At 29.6% G+C, this 18105-nt stretch overlaps 1 protein-coding gene across 2 annotated transcripts in view; it reads left to right on the top strand.

Moving 5' to 3' along the window:
* LOC148312820 (UNC93-like protein) overlaps positions 1–18105 on the top strand; it is a 58001-nt gene that overhangs the window by 10020 nt on the left and 29876 nt on the right. Inside the window, exons 2-5 of one of the 2 annotated variants that reach the window (XM_088273454.1) lie at positions 2395–2720; positions 3677–3795; positions 7108–7270; positions 15672–15795. In XM_088273454.1, coding sequence (XP_088129580.1) covers positions 2448–2720; positions 3677–3795; positions 7108–7270; positions 15672–15795 — 679 coding nt within the window. In that variant the 5' untranslated portion in view covers positions 2395–2447. Of the gene's footprint in view, positions 1–2391; positions 2721–3676; positions 3796–7107; positions 7271–15671; positions 15796–18105 lie in introns of both variants that reach the window. The other variant, XM_088273460.1, reaches the window with a different exon arrangement.

Raw genomic sequence — 18105 nt, 5'->3', positions numbered from 1 at the left:
CATAAACAACTTTTGCTGATCTTAGATTCGTTTTGTTTAAATAACTTCTTATTACGACTGCTGTCAAAACAATGTCTTAATTTCTTTCCGTTTTCCATTTAATTATTTACCTAATAATTCAGCAGAGATGAAAAAGCGACACAATATGACCTGTTATTAACTGGTTTAAATGATCACTCCTTGAACTGCAAAACGCTCATAATTTTACCCATGACTGACAATAACATAAATATTATTTCTCTTAAAAACATGTAAATTGACAACGCACAACGTTTTTTTTCGAAGAATAATCTTTATGGGCGACATCGGCAGCAGCGACAATCACAGTGGCATTAAAGATTCAGATTGAAAACATCACCAAAGATTGACAATGAGTGCTTTTGTTTTGGAAAGATCGACAGATATGGCAGACGTCACACTAAAATAGTAGATTGTGAATAACTAACCATACTCAATAATGATTTTCGAACTTATTAACTTATATTATATTATAACTTATTTGTTTTTTTTTTTAAATAACTCATTTCAATCTGATCCGATAATTTTCGTTTGTATTTCAATTTGTAAGTAAATGTTTGAAAAACAATTACACTGAAGGAAAACGACGTAAACAAATTAATTATTACGTAATCAATAATTTTATATACCTACTTCCGGGTCAAATTTGACCCACCATCGGAGAGTATGAATTGATTTGAAAACGTAGGAAACTCAAAAGCTATGGATAAAAAAAAATGAGAACCATTTATAAAATTAGTAAAATATAGCCCACAAAATAGCCCATTGTTTGATAAGAGATAACAGAATCATAATAAATAAGATAGTAGTAAAAAAATAATATCGCGTATTTTCTCATTAATAATAATTTTCGCAACTCAGTGAAATTTCGTAACATCTTTTGCCTCCAATCTCATAACTTGCTCAGAAAAACATAATTATTTACGATACGGATAAGATATCTTATGAATGTAATTGGGCAATGACTATTGCTAGTCGATTATTCTATATTTCACGAAGATAATGAGACTTTATTACGGATAAATATTTTACCTGTTTTATGTTTAATATCTAGACGCTCGCGTTGTGTGACTTGGAGTATCGACAAATTAAGACGTAAATGTGATTTTCATGTATCGTGTATCTTGTGACAAACTTGCTAGTGGTTGGTGACATAATTTTTTTTCGAATATGACTTCATCACGGTAGACCTAAAAAGGTCATTTAAATTTATCGTGCATATTAGTTTAATGAAAAATAAATCAATTTTAAATAATTTATCAGACAAATCTATATTTAGAAAAAAAATCTAATTCATGTAGTGAAATTCAAGTTTTAAAAAAAAAATGGAAAATGTAATATATTTATTGATTCGCCGTTTAATTTGTAGAACTTCATTTTAATTTATGTATTAATTTCAAATAAACACAGATTTTTTGAGTCTACTAAGTTGTGTTTTATTAACAAAAACACATTAAAAAATAATATTGTGTTATCGCATTTTCAAACGGCATTCGTTTGAAAATGCCACAACTAGGCGAAAAAAAATGTCGCAATATTAATTTTTGATGTGTTTTGGTTAATAAAATACAACTTAGTAGACTCGAAAAATCAGTGTTTAATTTAAAATTAAAACATAAAATAAAATAAAAGTGAAATATGTTTTTTTTATTTTATTTTATATATGTATAAAGCAAATATTTACATACTTATAACGTAAACAGTATTTTACTCCATAGTAATTTTATCATCAATTAAAAATTATCACCGCTTTTGCTCTGTATTAATAATTTAACAAACGGCTTTTGTAATTGTCTAACATCCAAGTGACTCTAATATCTAGCTACGGCTTATTCAACAAGCTTAGGCTTATTTTTTAACCGATTCTTAATTGTGAGTCGGATAACTCTATTTGATAAAAGTTACTACAATTTTGCTGAGTAATATTAACCCATTTTACTATATTTTTTAATGAGTGATATGTCTAATGAACAAAGAATATGTTGGTTTTTTGGAGTTCCGTCTATGCAATAAATAACTTTTGTAATATTTGTCCGCCTCCGTAGTGTAATGGTCAGCACGCTCGGCTACCGTTCTGGAGGTCCTGGGTTTGATTCCCAAGGGGGGTAAAATAAATATAAGTGATTTTTTCACTGTAAAATAAATATAAGTGTTTTCAATATTACCATGGACTGGTACCTGAAACGGAGGGCTGATCACCTTTCCTTCATGTGTAAACGATCAAGATAACACTGCGTTAATATGACACAGTGCCCTGTGCACCATTGGGGTGTGGATAAGGGTTTTATTATAACAAATCCTTTTATTTCACTTCAATAAAAAAACTTTTTTTAAAAGTGTGAATTATTAAAAAATAATCTTCAATAATATTAGTAGTTCTCAGGTGACAGTCCTTAAAAACAGAAAAAAAGGTTACTTTTAAAGTCAAAATGACCAGTGAAAACAGTGAATCCGGTGGAATTGACAGTTTGTCCGAAAAAAATACTGACATAAGTGATAAGCCATCTAAAGACTTAGCGTTTGATAGGAGGGGGAGTGATAGTAAACATGAAAAGGGTGATGTGACACATTCTGATGACCTGAAGGGGAAAGACGTGGAAAATGGAAACGATGACGTGTTAAATCCACGAGAAAAATGGCGCATTATGAAAAATGTGGTTATTCTAAGCTTAGCATTTATGGTGCACTTCACAGCTTTCCAAGTGAGTAATTTTGAATTTAATATTATAGCACATATGACTTTGTGACTCAAGTGTGAATTTGGGTCGAAACGTCAATTTGTCTTCAGCACATATGGCCATTATGTATATAGCCATCACACATGGCTTTTAGTAAAGTGCTAAAAATTTCAATAAAATTTTATTTTCTCACCATAAACTGTTTTTTTTAGTTTTAAAAAAGTAAAGAAAATACTGAATGATACTCATTCAGTATTTTCTATCTATAAATAAAACTTTGTCAGTATTTTCATCTAAGAAATACTGACAAAGTTTTATTTCTACATGGTAATATTAAGAAAGCATTATCCATTATGTTATTAGTGAATGTTAGTGGGAAAAGAAGCAGAGGAAGACCGAGAAAAACATGGCACGATCAGGTATGCCAAATACTTGAAAGTAGTCAGGTTAGGAGTCGTAACAATCGGCGGGTATGTATGAGGAGATGCATGAACGTGGAAGAGGCGAAGAATGTTTGCAAGGACAGAGTGGTGTGGCGCTCTATTCTCTCTGCCTACCCCTGTGGGGAAGCGGCGTGATGGTTAGTTAGTTAGTTTTATAATGTTATTAAAAAATCATTTGATATTTTGCAAATTTCTCATAAATAATGACAAAAAATACCTGCATTCTTTTTTTGATTTTGAATTATCCATGTGGATTTGTTATTTTTTTAAATTACCCGAAAAGCCCCTACATAAGGAGGCTTGTCTGCAGGTAGGATAGTAAGGATAGGGAAGGTAAATGTGAGAAATACATCAAAAACACCCAGACCAATCGAAATTAAATCATTCTTGAATTTAATGACTTGTTGATTATTTAAAAAAAAATTGGTATTTGTCGAGAATTCCAATAAATCTAAACAAATATTTTCATAGGTGTTTACTGAATATTGCACAAATACTAGAGTTCGAAAAGAAAAATTAATATATTTTTCATTTCAGGGAGCAGTAAACCTTCAAAGTTCCATAAACGCAGAGGCAGGACTCGGAACTGCATCCCTGGCATCTATTTATGCTTCACTTATTTTATCCAATTTGTTTCTTCCGGTTGTAATGATAAAGTAAGTAGCTTTCATATTTATAAAAATCATTAAAACTCCTTTAAATTAAATTTCACTAACAGAAAAATATATTTTTTCTATTCTTTTTTTTCCATTCTATCGACATTCTTTAATGTTTTTTTTTCATGAATAATAATATTTTATTATTAAATACAACATTACTTGACTTCTAAGCATCAGAATTAAAATAAGTTTTTTTTAAAGAATTAGTCATTTAAACAAATTGTATTTGCAACATTTTGAGTGTGTCCAAATACTTGTTCCCAAAATCTGGATTATCTCCAATTACAGGAGTTATTTTCATATTGTTTTTTGACATCTCATCAAAGATGAAGAATAATATGGAAGTCTGGGCATTTACGGGGCTGACGACCGTCATAGGCTGGTTTAAGTGATCACTTTACACACGTGTAACATTCACGTGTAATACAAGAGTTTCTGCTTAGTAAAAAGCTTCTTTATATCTCACCAATAGATGTCTCTAGTGAAGTTCTAGTGATTCAAGAACAAGGTTTCTAAATTTGTTCATATATATAGAACTTCCAAGAATTTGAGTGGTGTGGTTGTCAATAATGGGTAGAATTGGTGAATGTTACACGTGTGTAAAGTGATCACTTAAACCAGACTATGACGGTCGTCAGCCCCGTCAATGCCCAGACTTCCATATTCTTCTTCATCTTTGATGAGATGTCAAAAAATAATATAAACAAATTGTCATTGTAAAATTCTTGTGACGCGTTGTCAGAATCAGGAGTTCTTATTAATTCATGCCTCCTATTTAAAGGTTGAAATATATTTTTAACAGGATTTGTTTCTCTTTTGCATTTAATACCCTTTTCATCATATATAAATGATGTAGGTTCATACATCATTTATATATCATCACATATCCCTAACAACGATACACCTCTCAAATTTTAATTTATATTAAAATAAATTATCAACCTTGATACCTTCGAGATATATTTTCCAGCTCTTAATTTTTTGTCTTACTCATCGAAAAATACTTATGTTATTGCTTCTTTATTATTCATGCTTTAAATTTATTACTTAATTATGTGAAACTACGTTTTATTTTGTAAATATAATAAGGGTTGATTCGAGAACACCACATTCTTATTTGAACCCTAGTAATAAAACGCGGTCTGAATAGCCCTCTGGCTCTTCCAAAATTTTCAATTAAAGTTGCTATTTTCACGATTTAATTAATTTCTTCTGCTTACTGTATTTTGTTTTCGTCGAGTCAATAAATTATACACGTCTCGCAAAAAACCGAACTATTTTAGTTGTTTATATGGTAAATATTTGAAGCTACAATATTGTGGTTTTCCTTTTCAAAGCTAATTAAATCAATTTCGTTTGAAATCGTTTATAATTTATAAGACGGATAGAGCTTTTATAGTACACGCTGGCTTTCTCAATGTTTTTTTTTCTTCATAAGAAATAAAATTTGTAATAAAAATCTTTGCCAATTTGATAATTTTTTTTTTTTTTATCATTAGCCTACAGCATTTTATGTTTACTTTTCTAAATTCAAATCTGTAAGGGAACTATCTAAATATATTTTTTAAATATACCCTCTACGTGGCAAAATGTAAATTTGTAAAATTTATGAGAAGAAAGTGTTTGCTGTATTGTTTTTTTTATTTAACTTTTTTCGTATTGATTAAAAAAAAATATGTTTTGAATTTTATTCTTTCTTTCCTCTGTTATGAAAATTTTAAACCTGATGTAGGACTACTCACAACAATCGTTTTTCTACAAGAAAAATATTTCATGAAATCCTCTAATAATTCAACAAGCTCACAATCTTCATAAATTAAAACAGATACTCCAACATATTCTTTAATGAAATCAAAGAAGTGTTTGACAGATTTTATAAGATCTTTTGAATATTATTATTTTAATTGTAATGTGATAATTCTTGGTAGAAATCGAATATCTATTATATATTAAATTTAAATTTTTTCAAAGTATAACTATTACATTAACGAACAAAAATAAATCCTTTTATTCAATACCATTTCATTTCAATACCAGAGTTGTTTTCCATTCTGTTATTTTGAAACCGCCTAAGACTCTAAGAGATTGCATTTGCAGTTGGTACGTTCAGTTACCTCTGAAGCCTTTTCTAATAATTGCATGCCTTTCTTTGTGTGCTCATCAGAAATGCAGGCGATGGGAGATTTCCATATTAAACGTATATTTTCAAACGAACTGACTCCGCTCAGACAGCTCTTTCAACACCCACCTATCTACTTAAACTAGAATTTTCTTAAATCTCATTAAATCTAGTAAAATTTTGATTTTACAATGTAGGCAAGTAGAACCAATAGAATTTTATATTATAAAACATTATTCATTATTCTAGTATATAAATAAAACAAAATGCAATCATATTTTCCCCATATTAAATTAGGTAAAATGTAAATTAATTTAAAGAATTCCTAGATAGGAAAACCAGCAGTTTAGTAAATTAACATAAAGAAGATTGAAAAAAAAAACGAAGGATGTTAATGAATTACAAATGCTGATGTTTTATAAATGCAATTATACAAGAATTGTTAAGGTTTCAATTATATTAAAATTGAAAAACATGTATATTTTTTTAATATGTGCCGTAAATATAACTTCAGAAGATATATACTTCTCAAATTACCTTTTATACACTGTGTGATTAAAACGTCAAATATTAAGACATATGGCAACTTAGCTTTACTTAAAAATCTTGTTTTCTTAAAATTGAACAAATTTAGTTGTAAGTCAAATTTATTTTTTTCATGCGTGAACTCGCTACTCTTAACTTTAATACCCTTACACTATATGGAAATAAGGCAAAGCACACTTGTTTAAACATATTTTTGTGGGATCAATATATGTGAATTGTTTGATAAATTAATAAATGAATAAGTTAAAAATTAAAAAAAAAAAAGTACTTATTTTTTAATCCAGATTTGTGAACAAATTACAGATGTTGTGAATTATAAACAAGTTACTTAAATATTCTCAATGTTGTTAATATTTAAAGCATTTACTTTGAGGTTAGTCATTTTTACATATTTTTTTTTTACAAAAATGTTAATAATATTAGTATATAACCACTCACGGTGAGTGATCGTATACTAATATTATTAACATTTTTCTAAAAAAAAAAAATAAGTTACATAAAAATTAGATAGAAATAAAGTTTTCTCGAATAATAGTTAGCTACCTATTTATCCGCGATTGGTGCAGAAAAGTTTATGTTGTGTATATACTTATAGCACATGTCCTGGTTTCCAACCACCAGATAACTCTGTCCTTTTATTTCAGCTGGATAGGATGCAAATGGACGACTGCTCTGTCCTTTGTGGCGTACATGCCCTACATAGCCGCCCAGTTCTTCCCCCGCTTCTACACCCTGATCCCTGCAGCCGTATTCGTAGGGCTAGGGGGCGGGCCTCTGTGGTGCGCCAAATGCACCTACCTCACTGTGGTAATTTATACTTTTTAATTAAACCCCTAATTCACAATCACAATGTATTGACTAATTTTAAGTGCTTTTTCACAATTTTAGGTAACTTTAAAATGTATTTATTGATTGACAGAAAAAAATAAAGAAATGACACTCACCTTATCTTTATATCTGTGGTAATTCACTTTTTTAATTTAACCCTTTTTATGGCGTCTTATTCACAATTGCAACATATTGACTAATTTTGAACGCTTTTTAAGAATTTACGGTAACTTCAAAATGAATTTAGTAATTAACTAAAAATATGTATAAATTACACTAACTTTATCTTAATATCTGCGGTAATTTACTTTTTTAATTTAACCCTTTTTATGGCGTCTTATTCACAATTGCAACATATTGACTAATTTTCAGCACTTTTTCAGAATTAATGGTAACTTCAAAATGAATTTAGTGATTGACAAAAAATATGTATAAATTACACTCACCTTATCTTAATATCTGAGGTAATTTACTCTTTTTGTTTTAACCCCTTTTATAGAGTCTAATTCACAATCCCAATGTATTGACTAATTTTAAGCGCTTGTTCACAATTTCAGGTAGCTTTAAAATGAATTTTGTGACTGACTGAAATATGTATCAATTACCTTATCACCTTATCGATTTATCTGTTTTATTTTTTTGAATATACAAATCGGTGAAAATATTAATTGTATTTTTTATAATGTTTTGCATGAGTCCATTTTATTTTTAAAATTGTGAATTTGCCTCTCTTGAAGTTATTTCATTGAGTGTTTCTGCAAACAAAAACTTCTTCCATACTACTAATCCCAACTATAGAAATTACCGACGTAGTAACATGTCCGCCTCCGTAGTGTAATGGTCAGCACTCTCGGCTACCGTTCTGGAGGCCCTGGGTTCAATTCCCAGGGGGGTTAAAATAAATATAAGTGATTTTTTCACTGTAATATTTATTTAATATTACCCTGGACTGGTACCTGAAGCGGAGGGCTGATCACCTTTCCTTTATGTGTAAACGATCAAGATAACACTGCGTTTATATGAAGCAGTGCTCTATGCACCATTTGGTGCGGATAAGGGTTTTTATAATTATTAGTAACATAAAGTTGTTATTTTCAATTGAAGCATTTTTAAGCTCACACTTCCAAGATTTGAGTAATGTGGTTGTTATTTAACAATCCATATTTTTGGGAAAAATCGTAAAAGTTATATTATGTTTAAAATAATCACTAATACTAGTACATACAAATGCCCAGACTCCAAATATTTTAATCGTTTATGATTTACATTTTTTTTTAATCTTGATGATTATTTAAAATTTAAAATTATATCTTGTAGAAAAAATATTGTTATCATTTACACTAAAAAGACATTTCACTTGTTCAAACCAATACATTGAATTAGACCTCGCCAGTATCTCTGCCTGCTATTTGTGCACTGCATTAGCTTGTCAACGTACCTATATAGCATGCAATAGGCAACTGGCATCGCAATTATCCTTGAAAATTCATATTATTGTAAGAATCTAATAAAATACTGTTGCAGAGAAAGATATTAAAAACAATCTTTTTCGTCTAAAATGAGAAGTTCATCCTGATGATTTTCTATCTCGGAAGGTTAGACTTTTCAACCTAATTCAATACATTGTATTAGAGCTCGCTAGTATCTTTGCCTACCATTCGTGCACTGGATTAGCGTGTCTATTTCCTGCAATTGGCAACTAGATTCACAATTGTACTACAAAGTTTATATTAAATAAAAAAAAACAAGTGAATAAAATAATTTTAAAAAAGTGATATATTATTTTTTTTTAATTCACCAAAATTATGATTTTTATTATCACTTTTTTTATTTAAATATATAAATATAAGTAATCACTAGACAATTGGAACAAGAAAAAAGCGAGATACAAAGAATTCAGCTGTCCTATATTTTAATTGCATTAGTTATTTTGACAGCAAGACTCAAGTCTTGCGACTCCTGTCACTGCGCCATTGCCACAGACTAACTAATAGTATATTATGTTATGCTGTTACTATCTATCACTGCGGATTTATTAATTTTATGGAGCTCACCTATTTAAATTTTTTTTATTTATTTGCATACATTTATTTAAATCACAATTTATGCTGTGAACACAGTGAATGGTGCTCTGAAATCAGTTATAGCAAATAAAAACCTATCAGCGGAAGCTAAACTGGCAGTGCACAACGAAGTCCTGGTTCCAACTCTAATGTAAAGAAGTGAAACATGGAGTTGGCAAAAGAAGGATGAAAGTAGACTGAATGCAGTCGAAATGCGATCTCTCAGAAGAATGTGCGACAAAAAGATGTATGATAGATGTGAGAATCGTGAAATAAGAAAGGAATGCAAAGCTGCGATAAGCATTATCGATAAAATTAAGAAAGGTGTGTTGAGATGGTTTGGACATGTAGAACGAATGAATAAGGAAGGAACGGTAAAACAAATTTATGAGGCGAATGTAAGTGGAAAAAAGAGCTGAGGAAGACCGAGAAAAACATGGCACGATCGGGTATACCAAATACTTGAAAGTGGTCAGGTAAGGAGTCGTAACAATCGGCGGGTATGTATGAGGAGATGCATGAACGTGGAAGAGGCGAAGAATGTTTGCAAAGACAGAGTGGTGTGGCGTTCTATCCTCTCTACCTACCCCTGCGGGGAAGCAGCGTGATGGTTAGTTAGTTAGTTAATTACAATTTATACATATTTAGAACTTTTTTTTGCAGAGACCCAGCAAGCCACCTTGTGTGTCTTGTCGGTGGAGTTCTTTTAAAATACATTTTTCATTGTTTTTAACGATTTTAACCTAATATAAACACAAAAAAGAGAAAAAAAATATATAAACATTTTACCATTTTCATAAAATTTACTCTTGATCATTTACCCACTCCTTTATTTTGCCTTTGTTCCATATTTTATTTTGACCTCTAACATCCGCCGGCAACAAATTAAAAATGTTCGAAACGATATATATTGCAGTGTTCGACTCCCGTATTTATTGCTAATTCTTGGGACTATCAAACCTTCGTTGTGTGTAAATCGTGTATCATGGTTGTGTACTAAAGGATTTCGATATTTTTGTCTAGTTTGTTGTTCAACGATGATACTCATCCACAATATTTCACGTACCATTTAAACAAACTTTTTCGTGTAAAGTAAGACGTTCATCCTGACGATCTTCTACCTCGGAAGGCTCGACATTTGGGTTGTGAAATCTTTTAAAAATAAAGCATCCATTAGCCAGCAAACAGGACACATAACAAATGTCGCAGAGAGGCGAAAGAGACTATTGGACCCAGGTGTTTTTCTTACCCGTTGAAAGAAAGTACCTACCGATCGGGCAAAGTCGGTAAGCCATTTTTCCAGTAAGTGGGTTTGGTTTGGGGATGTAGGATTTGGGTCTTGGATAAAGTAAATACTCGTTTATATTAGAGGGAGGATAAAAACTTAGAGAAAAGTAAATAAATTATTATTTTTACTTCTTCCATACAGAATGGCGCAATGAATTCAAGCGTTATATTATTAAATTTATTACAAATAATGTTGTAAGTGAAAACAGACGAAAACTTTTTTGGAATTATTAATACCATTTAAGACGGAAGTTTATTAATAAAATTTTGAGTGTGTGCAAATACTTGTTCAAAGTTATCTCATTATCTCCAATTAGGAGTTATTTTTTACATTATTTTTGACATCAAAACAAAGATGAAGAAGAATATGGAAGACTTGACATTTACAGGGCTTACGTCCGTCATATGCTGATTTTCATGATCACTTTACATACGTGCAATATTCATAGATGTCTTTAGTGAACTCGCGCATACTGTGTTACACCAGTATGATCCATATATCTTTTTTCATGAATTTTAAGTCATGAATTTGAGTAGTATTATTGTCAATTCTGGGTAGAATTGGTGAATGTTACACGTGTGTAAAGTGATCACTTTAATCAGCTTATGACGGTCGTGAGCCCTGTAAATGTCCAGACTTCCATATTGATCTTCATCTATGTTGAGATGTCAAAAATAATGCGACATTTATTCATTTCAAGAAATGGCTTTGAATTTTTATTCATTTCTGATATCGCTCACTCCTTTCAAGAACGTCATAAATCAAAAATTGTCAATTTTCAGTTATGCATGTTTTCGGAATGCCCAGAAAACGTACTATATCCCAGCAAAAGAGGCATATTTTTAACTTAATATTTACCCGCTACAGGGCAGATAATTTCGTTTTTGCATTTTGAAGAAAGAGTATTGTTTAATTTATTTTAAAATAAACTAAATATTTTTCAAATGGAGAAAAAACCTTCAGGTTTTACCTAAAAAGATCTGTTGCACTGTACAAAGTTCAATCAGTGGCTTGATATTTATTTTTAATACATTGTGTTATATTTTTAAACTTTAAAAACGTTCTCCTGAAAAATCAAGTATTTTGATTTATGACGTTCTTGAAAGGAGTGAGCGATATGATCGATCGTCAATTTATACCAACCATCTTACAACTAGCTAATAGAAAAAAATAGTTATACCTCTAATGCATAAATTATTTGTTATTTTACTTGTAACTTTCGAGAATATAAGTGAGTAGGTACTCCATAATAATGTAATATATTCGAGTCACAGCAACACTAAGTCTGTTTTCAACATAGATGTGTATCATGAGAACACAAATATTTCTATTCAAAGAAAATTGTTTAACATAAAACATACTTCAAGTCTATACGAAAATGAAATTTGATAAAAGTAAAGCATTGGTAAAAACAGGACAGAGTTTTAAAGTAAGCTTTTAATATATTACGAGATAGAAATAACATCGAAAGTATGTAACTTATGAAATCTTTTTACATATTTTTTTTATTTGAAGTATGGATTCTGGCATGGGTAATCTTGTTTTCTAAAACGTATTATTGCTTGGAAAGTCAGCAATATTTTGATAAAAAAATATATTTCAAATTTGTGCTGATGAAATATGCTAAATAAAATATGTACAGAGAGAAAGTAATCTCAAGTTATGTACACAATAAAACGTATTTTTATCCAAATATTAACAAAACATGTTCAATATTCTAGTTGTATACTTTTCGCGAACACATAAACACACATACAGGGGCGTGCCCTCCATTTAGGCAGAAAAGCAGTGCATATCCTAACTTACCCACGTGACATATAAAAACGGAATCAGTACTTGCCCTACCTTACTAATTAGTACTAGCTTACCTTACTACCTACACCTACTGCCTACCCTAGTTAGTAGCACCTAGCTTACCTTACTACCTACCTCTACTGGTAACCCTAATTAATTCTCTGTGCACGCCACTGCACACACACATACACACACATACGCAAACGGGTTGGGATAAACACAACACGTTCGCAGAGATTTGATTACGAATATTCAAAGTTATACGGACAAATGATACTTTTATTTCAGTGTTTGTTAGATCTTCTCTCATCGCATGAGCAATACTCTCTTACATGCATATTATACCATTTTGAATACCAAATTAACATATATGTATTTGAACAAATGATTAAGGTATTAAATTAATCTAACATTAGATTTTTTCTCCTGTTGGATTACGTTTTTTTCTTAACATTTATTTATACTTGCTACGCTTCTAAGGTTCAAGATTTTCTACGCGTCAAACCTTCATAAGTAGTATGATACACGACTTTCACTAACGCACGTACGTCGTACGCCATGTTTGCTTTTTCGGCTTTTTTCACCGTTTGAGATACTCCAGTTATATTATTCATTTCCAAGAATGCACAAACTGTGACGTGATATAACCACACAACACGCTACTTGCTTTTTCAGAGATTTCAGGCTTTCAGCAGCCGACATGGTCGGAAATTCATGATTTTTCAGTGTTAAATAAAATTTTCTTTGTAAACAAGAAATTTTGAAATATTTCACTTTTTATTAAGTTTTTTTTTGTTTACGTAGTTAAATCCAACATCAAAAAGATAATCGTTTTATTTTTGTTAATCAAATGAAATATATCGATCAAGGAGCAAATAATTTTAATGTTATTATTTAAACATTCTAAAGTTATTTTGAGCAAACGCTTACCCGGTCTCTTGTATTTTTAAGGAGTATTTTTATAATTTTCTCGATTATTTAAGTATGAAATTTTAAAGAACCAAAATAAGTATTACTCACATATCTTTCAATTATACATTTTTGTTCACGTAAATCCATATATTTTTTTATGTTTTAAAATAACGAATCATTTGAAATCATTGCCTTATTATAAACTGAATTTAAAAAATTTAACTGTGACATATGTATTACAAATTAGTGTTAACAAAAATAAAACAAATAAAAACCTTAAAGCAAACAAAGAATATTTCTTTTAAATTAAAAATAAGTATTCGAAAACAAAAATGATCATTTTACACAAATTACATTCTCACGTTAAGTAACCACCCTATATGTTTGAGTATCAAATTAAACTGATCTGATCAAATTGGTCATCCAGATACTATATACAGTTAGAAGATTCAAAAGAGGAGGATTATTCTCAAAACATCAAAGATAATTCAATATTTGAATTAAGAGTGACCAAAATGCTCTCATCGTGCATAACTCCGGGTCAACACATGACTAGTTTCGGGGATCAAATAAATTCAACCCTTCATTATAAAGTACAAATATAAATGAAAATAAGAATCACACGTCAAGTTGTAATATATTTTTTCATTATTGCATTAATTTTCGGCAATAATATGATGATTTAAATATAAAAATTAAACACTATTTTCGAGAACTTCAATTGGTGTCATCAACAAATTAAAATACAAACCATTTTTAATGCAATAGGAATATAAAGTGCTGAAATGTGCCGAATAATACTTGTATAGTACCATTTTTTAGTGTAACAGGGTAAACATGACTAGTTTCGAGAACTACAGATGTTTTCATCAATATATGAAAGTTTAAACAGCAAAATGTATGTATATTTGTACAAATAGTATTTGGACACACTCAAAATGTTGTAAATAAATTATCTGGTCAAATTATAAGCTTAATAATAAAAACGAAAATGGTATTTTCTGGCGTTTTTCATGTGTGTGATTATAATCCAGGATTCGGATCTCACATACTAATATAAGAGTTTCTGCTTAATAAAAAGCTTCTTTACATCTCACCAAAAGATGTCTCTAGTGAAGTTCTAGTGATTCAAGAACAAGGTTTCTAAATTGGTTCATATATATAGAACTTCCAAGAATTTGAGTAGTGTGGTTGTCAATAATGGGTAGAATTCCGTCAGCCCCGTAAATGCCCAGACTTCCATATTCTTCTTCATCTTTGATGAGTTGTCAAAAAATAAAATGTATGTATTTTCACATATTAATGAGAACATATCAAGTTCTCGAAACTAGTCATCAGTAAACTAAAAAAAGTACACAGGTTTTTTTATGTAATAGTAAATTCAATGCGCAAATTATATATTTTTTATAATAATTTTTACTCTTGTTATTCAATTATTATTATATTTTTAAAACATATTATTAGAAGCTTTAGACAGCATCAACAATATCAACATTTTCGTTTACCCTGCAACAATGCCTGTTGCAAAAAGAGTTTTGGCATAAAATGACATAATAACTGAGGAAAAAATCAAGAAAAATATGAATGATAATAAAAATCCGACTAATTCAATATCAAATACGCTAACAAATAAACAAAAGCAATTCATTTTGCTGTATTATAATAAAAATAAGACTTTCAAGAAATTTACATTTCTATGAATCATCTTGCATTAATTACAGTCATATTAGATTTAGTTTCTGTTGAGAATTTGATGAAAAAAAAAAGTAAATATAAACATATTTTAACAACAATCTTCACGCATGATTTTGTTTATGCCTTCTTTATTTATTTAGTAGCAATAATATTTAAAATTATAAATTGTTTTCCCTTTGTTCATTACTGATAATATCAATAAACTCGTATTTATGGTTTTGATTTCCAATAATATTTACCATTTATTAGACAAAATGGTATTCAGTTGACATTAGATGTCTGTTTTTTATTCCCAAAATCGAATTGTTATTATTTTTTTTCTATAAGTTATTTATTTATCTGATTTTGAAACACGATATCGTTTATTTTTATTGCTATATATTACACTTAATAATGTGAAATTAAATACAAAGAAATTGTAAAAATACTAGGACAAATACATATTATGCAAGAAATGTTTTGACATTAAATCAAGTAAATACTATGAATCTGGAATATATGTAATATTATTTGATAAATATAAGGCTTGTTTAGAAATATATGTAATATTAAAAGCTTTTACATATTTGATTGCGATATATCATGACAGTATAAAGATCAAACTTACATATTTTTGTTTGATTTACAGGTATCGGTTGCTTACGAAAAACTATCAGGAATCCGATCTGAAGTATTGGTAGTGAGGTTTTTTGGTATCTTCTTCATGATATTTCAATTTGCACAAGTATGGGGGAACTTGATATCTTCATTGGGTAAGTTTTTTTGTTTTTTTTTTACTTTATTAATATTTAAAAACAGTAGGGGTAAATTATATACCTATGGAATAATTCGTGTTTTTAATGTATTTCTTGAATAATTCTTTTTGACTTAGATACAATACAGGTAAGAAAATTTTGATAAAGAATCATTGATGTTGAAAAAATAACAGTGGTAGGTTAAATATATTTTTTATACTCATTTTTGTTCAAACATACAATATCGAATTATTGTCAAAAATTAATTTGCCTGAGAAATGTTACTATATACTATCTAAATCTTAATAAATTCAGACGTTGTCATCTGGATTCGAACTACTAATGAAAATAAGAGTTTTCAAATTTTATGACTACATCTTCAATTTAAATTGCACGAGTATGTTTGCTTCACAAAAAATAATAAGCCTTTTTTATTAGTAGGTACTTTGTCTACATACACAATTACTGTGTACAACGGGTACAATTTTCGACATCACAACAAAATATCTTTACTTTTTAAATGTAAATATTTGATCTCTTTATAATTGTTTGAACAAAACTAAAAACATAGTTGTCTATTTGATTCAAGTAGTATTATGAAAAGAAAAAAACAGTTGGAATAGTAAAATAATTTACTTTTCACGAAAAACAAATACTATTTAACCGTGCGATTGAAACTTTTAAGGATGAAACAAATCTGATATTTAAAATTGCCGCACGACAAAAATATTTATTTTCTTATTTTTCTGCTTAGTGTTGGCCTTTTGGCCTATTTTTTAAGAGGAATTAGCCTTTTGCGATGTTGATTCCCAGCTACCAATCCATCTCTTTGGTGGTCTGCTCAGGATTCGTCCACCTTGGGGCTGGCCGTGCAGTGCAATGTGGGAGAGTCTGGATGGTTCCATAATCTTCACATGCGCACACCGTTGTCACAAAATTAGCATGAAACATTTTGTTAAATAAAATTTTATGTAACACAAACATCCACAGATTGTACAATATCAATATACTTAATTCACTAATTTCCGTTTTTTTTAAATGAAATGATATATCAAATCTCGTGTAGAACTTTCTATGTAAAACTCAAATCGTAACATGACACTTGTTTTTACAATTTAAATAGTACTACAATATGTGCTGGCGTAAATACAAGGAAAAAATATCAGTCATCCTTGAATATATACGCAAAAAAGCATATGATTAAATATTTGGGGGGAAAATAATCTTCTTCACCGTTTTTAAACGTTCCTCCGTTCAATTTAGGAAAATTGGTTTTGTTCTATTTCATTAAAGTTTCAAGCGAGGAGGAGAGTGTTTTCGCAGAGAACTCAAAATAAAAATATTTTTTATCCTCTCAGATTTTCCCTTGAGATTTTATTCATTCTGTTGTCAATCATTTTCAGTTTTCACTGTCAGAAATATTGTTTTTTTTTCGCTGGGCGTAATTTTCTATGGATCAAGATTACTCCCTGAGCGGTTTCTCGAATTTGTGAAGAAAACTTAGCAATCTTTGATTGCTAAAATAAATAGAATCTATTGACAAGAGAGACCAAGTGAGATATGAAACAATACGAGAATCTAGAGTAGTGGTTCTGAACCTTTTTTAAGTCATGAAGCACTTTTGATCATGAGGAAAATTGCGTTACACCAAAACTAAGGATTGAAAAAAACATACAATGATAAGTTAAAAATAACACTAATTTTGAAAATATATTATAAAAAAAAAAACAAAAACTCCAAAGTATCTTTTTGTGGCGAAAATTATTCAATGTGACACCTGAGCTTGTCGGCTTTTACAAATTTTAGCGATACTCATTTCACAACATGCAGGTGAAATTAAACTCTCTGCTATAGCATATGGTTTTAACTTAACGGCAATCGAATCAGCAACCTTAAATGAAGCTAGCTGTGCCATATCGGAAATATTCGCGGAGGACTTCCAACAAGCTCACGGAGCACCGGTTAAGAACCACTGTTCTAGAGAATAAAACCGTATCAATCGTTTTAATTTCTTATAAGTCAGATTAAATCAAATACTTGACCTACTTATATAAACAATGTAAAATTAAAATTTAATTGCTGTTATTCCTATTATAATGTTTTTTAGTGAAATTTAATTAAAATATAATATTTTTTATTATCCTTTTTATTATTTCTAAGCAATAATGAAAAATAAAATTTAGGTTATAATTTTGATTCGGGCTAAAGTATCATGACTGGCATGGACTTTAAAACCAGAGGTCTGTAATTATTTATTTCTTATGGTTAATAACAAGTTGCATGGGATTTTGAGAATACTGTAAAAGTCATACCCTGCCGAAAACCTTT

The sequence above is a fragment of the Brachycentrus maculatus genome, unplaced genomic scaffold (assembly GCF_059751285.1).
Source record: "Brachycentrus maculatus isolate JH-2025_06_01 unplaced genomic scaffold, ASM5975128v1 h1tg000032l, whole genome shotgun sequence".
Classification (NCBI taxonomy): Eukaryota; Metazoa; Arthropoda; class Insecta; order Trichoptera; family Brachycentridae; genus Brachycentrus; species Brachycentrus maculatus.
Note: the sequence above shows the minus strand (reverse complement) of the source record. Positions and strands in the feature narration are given on the sequence as shown.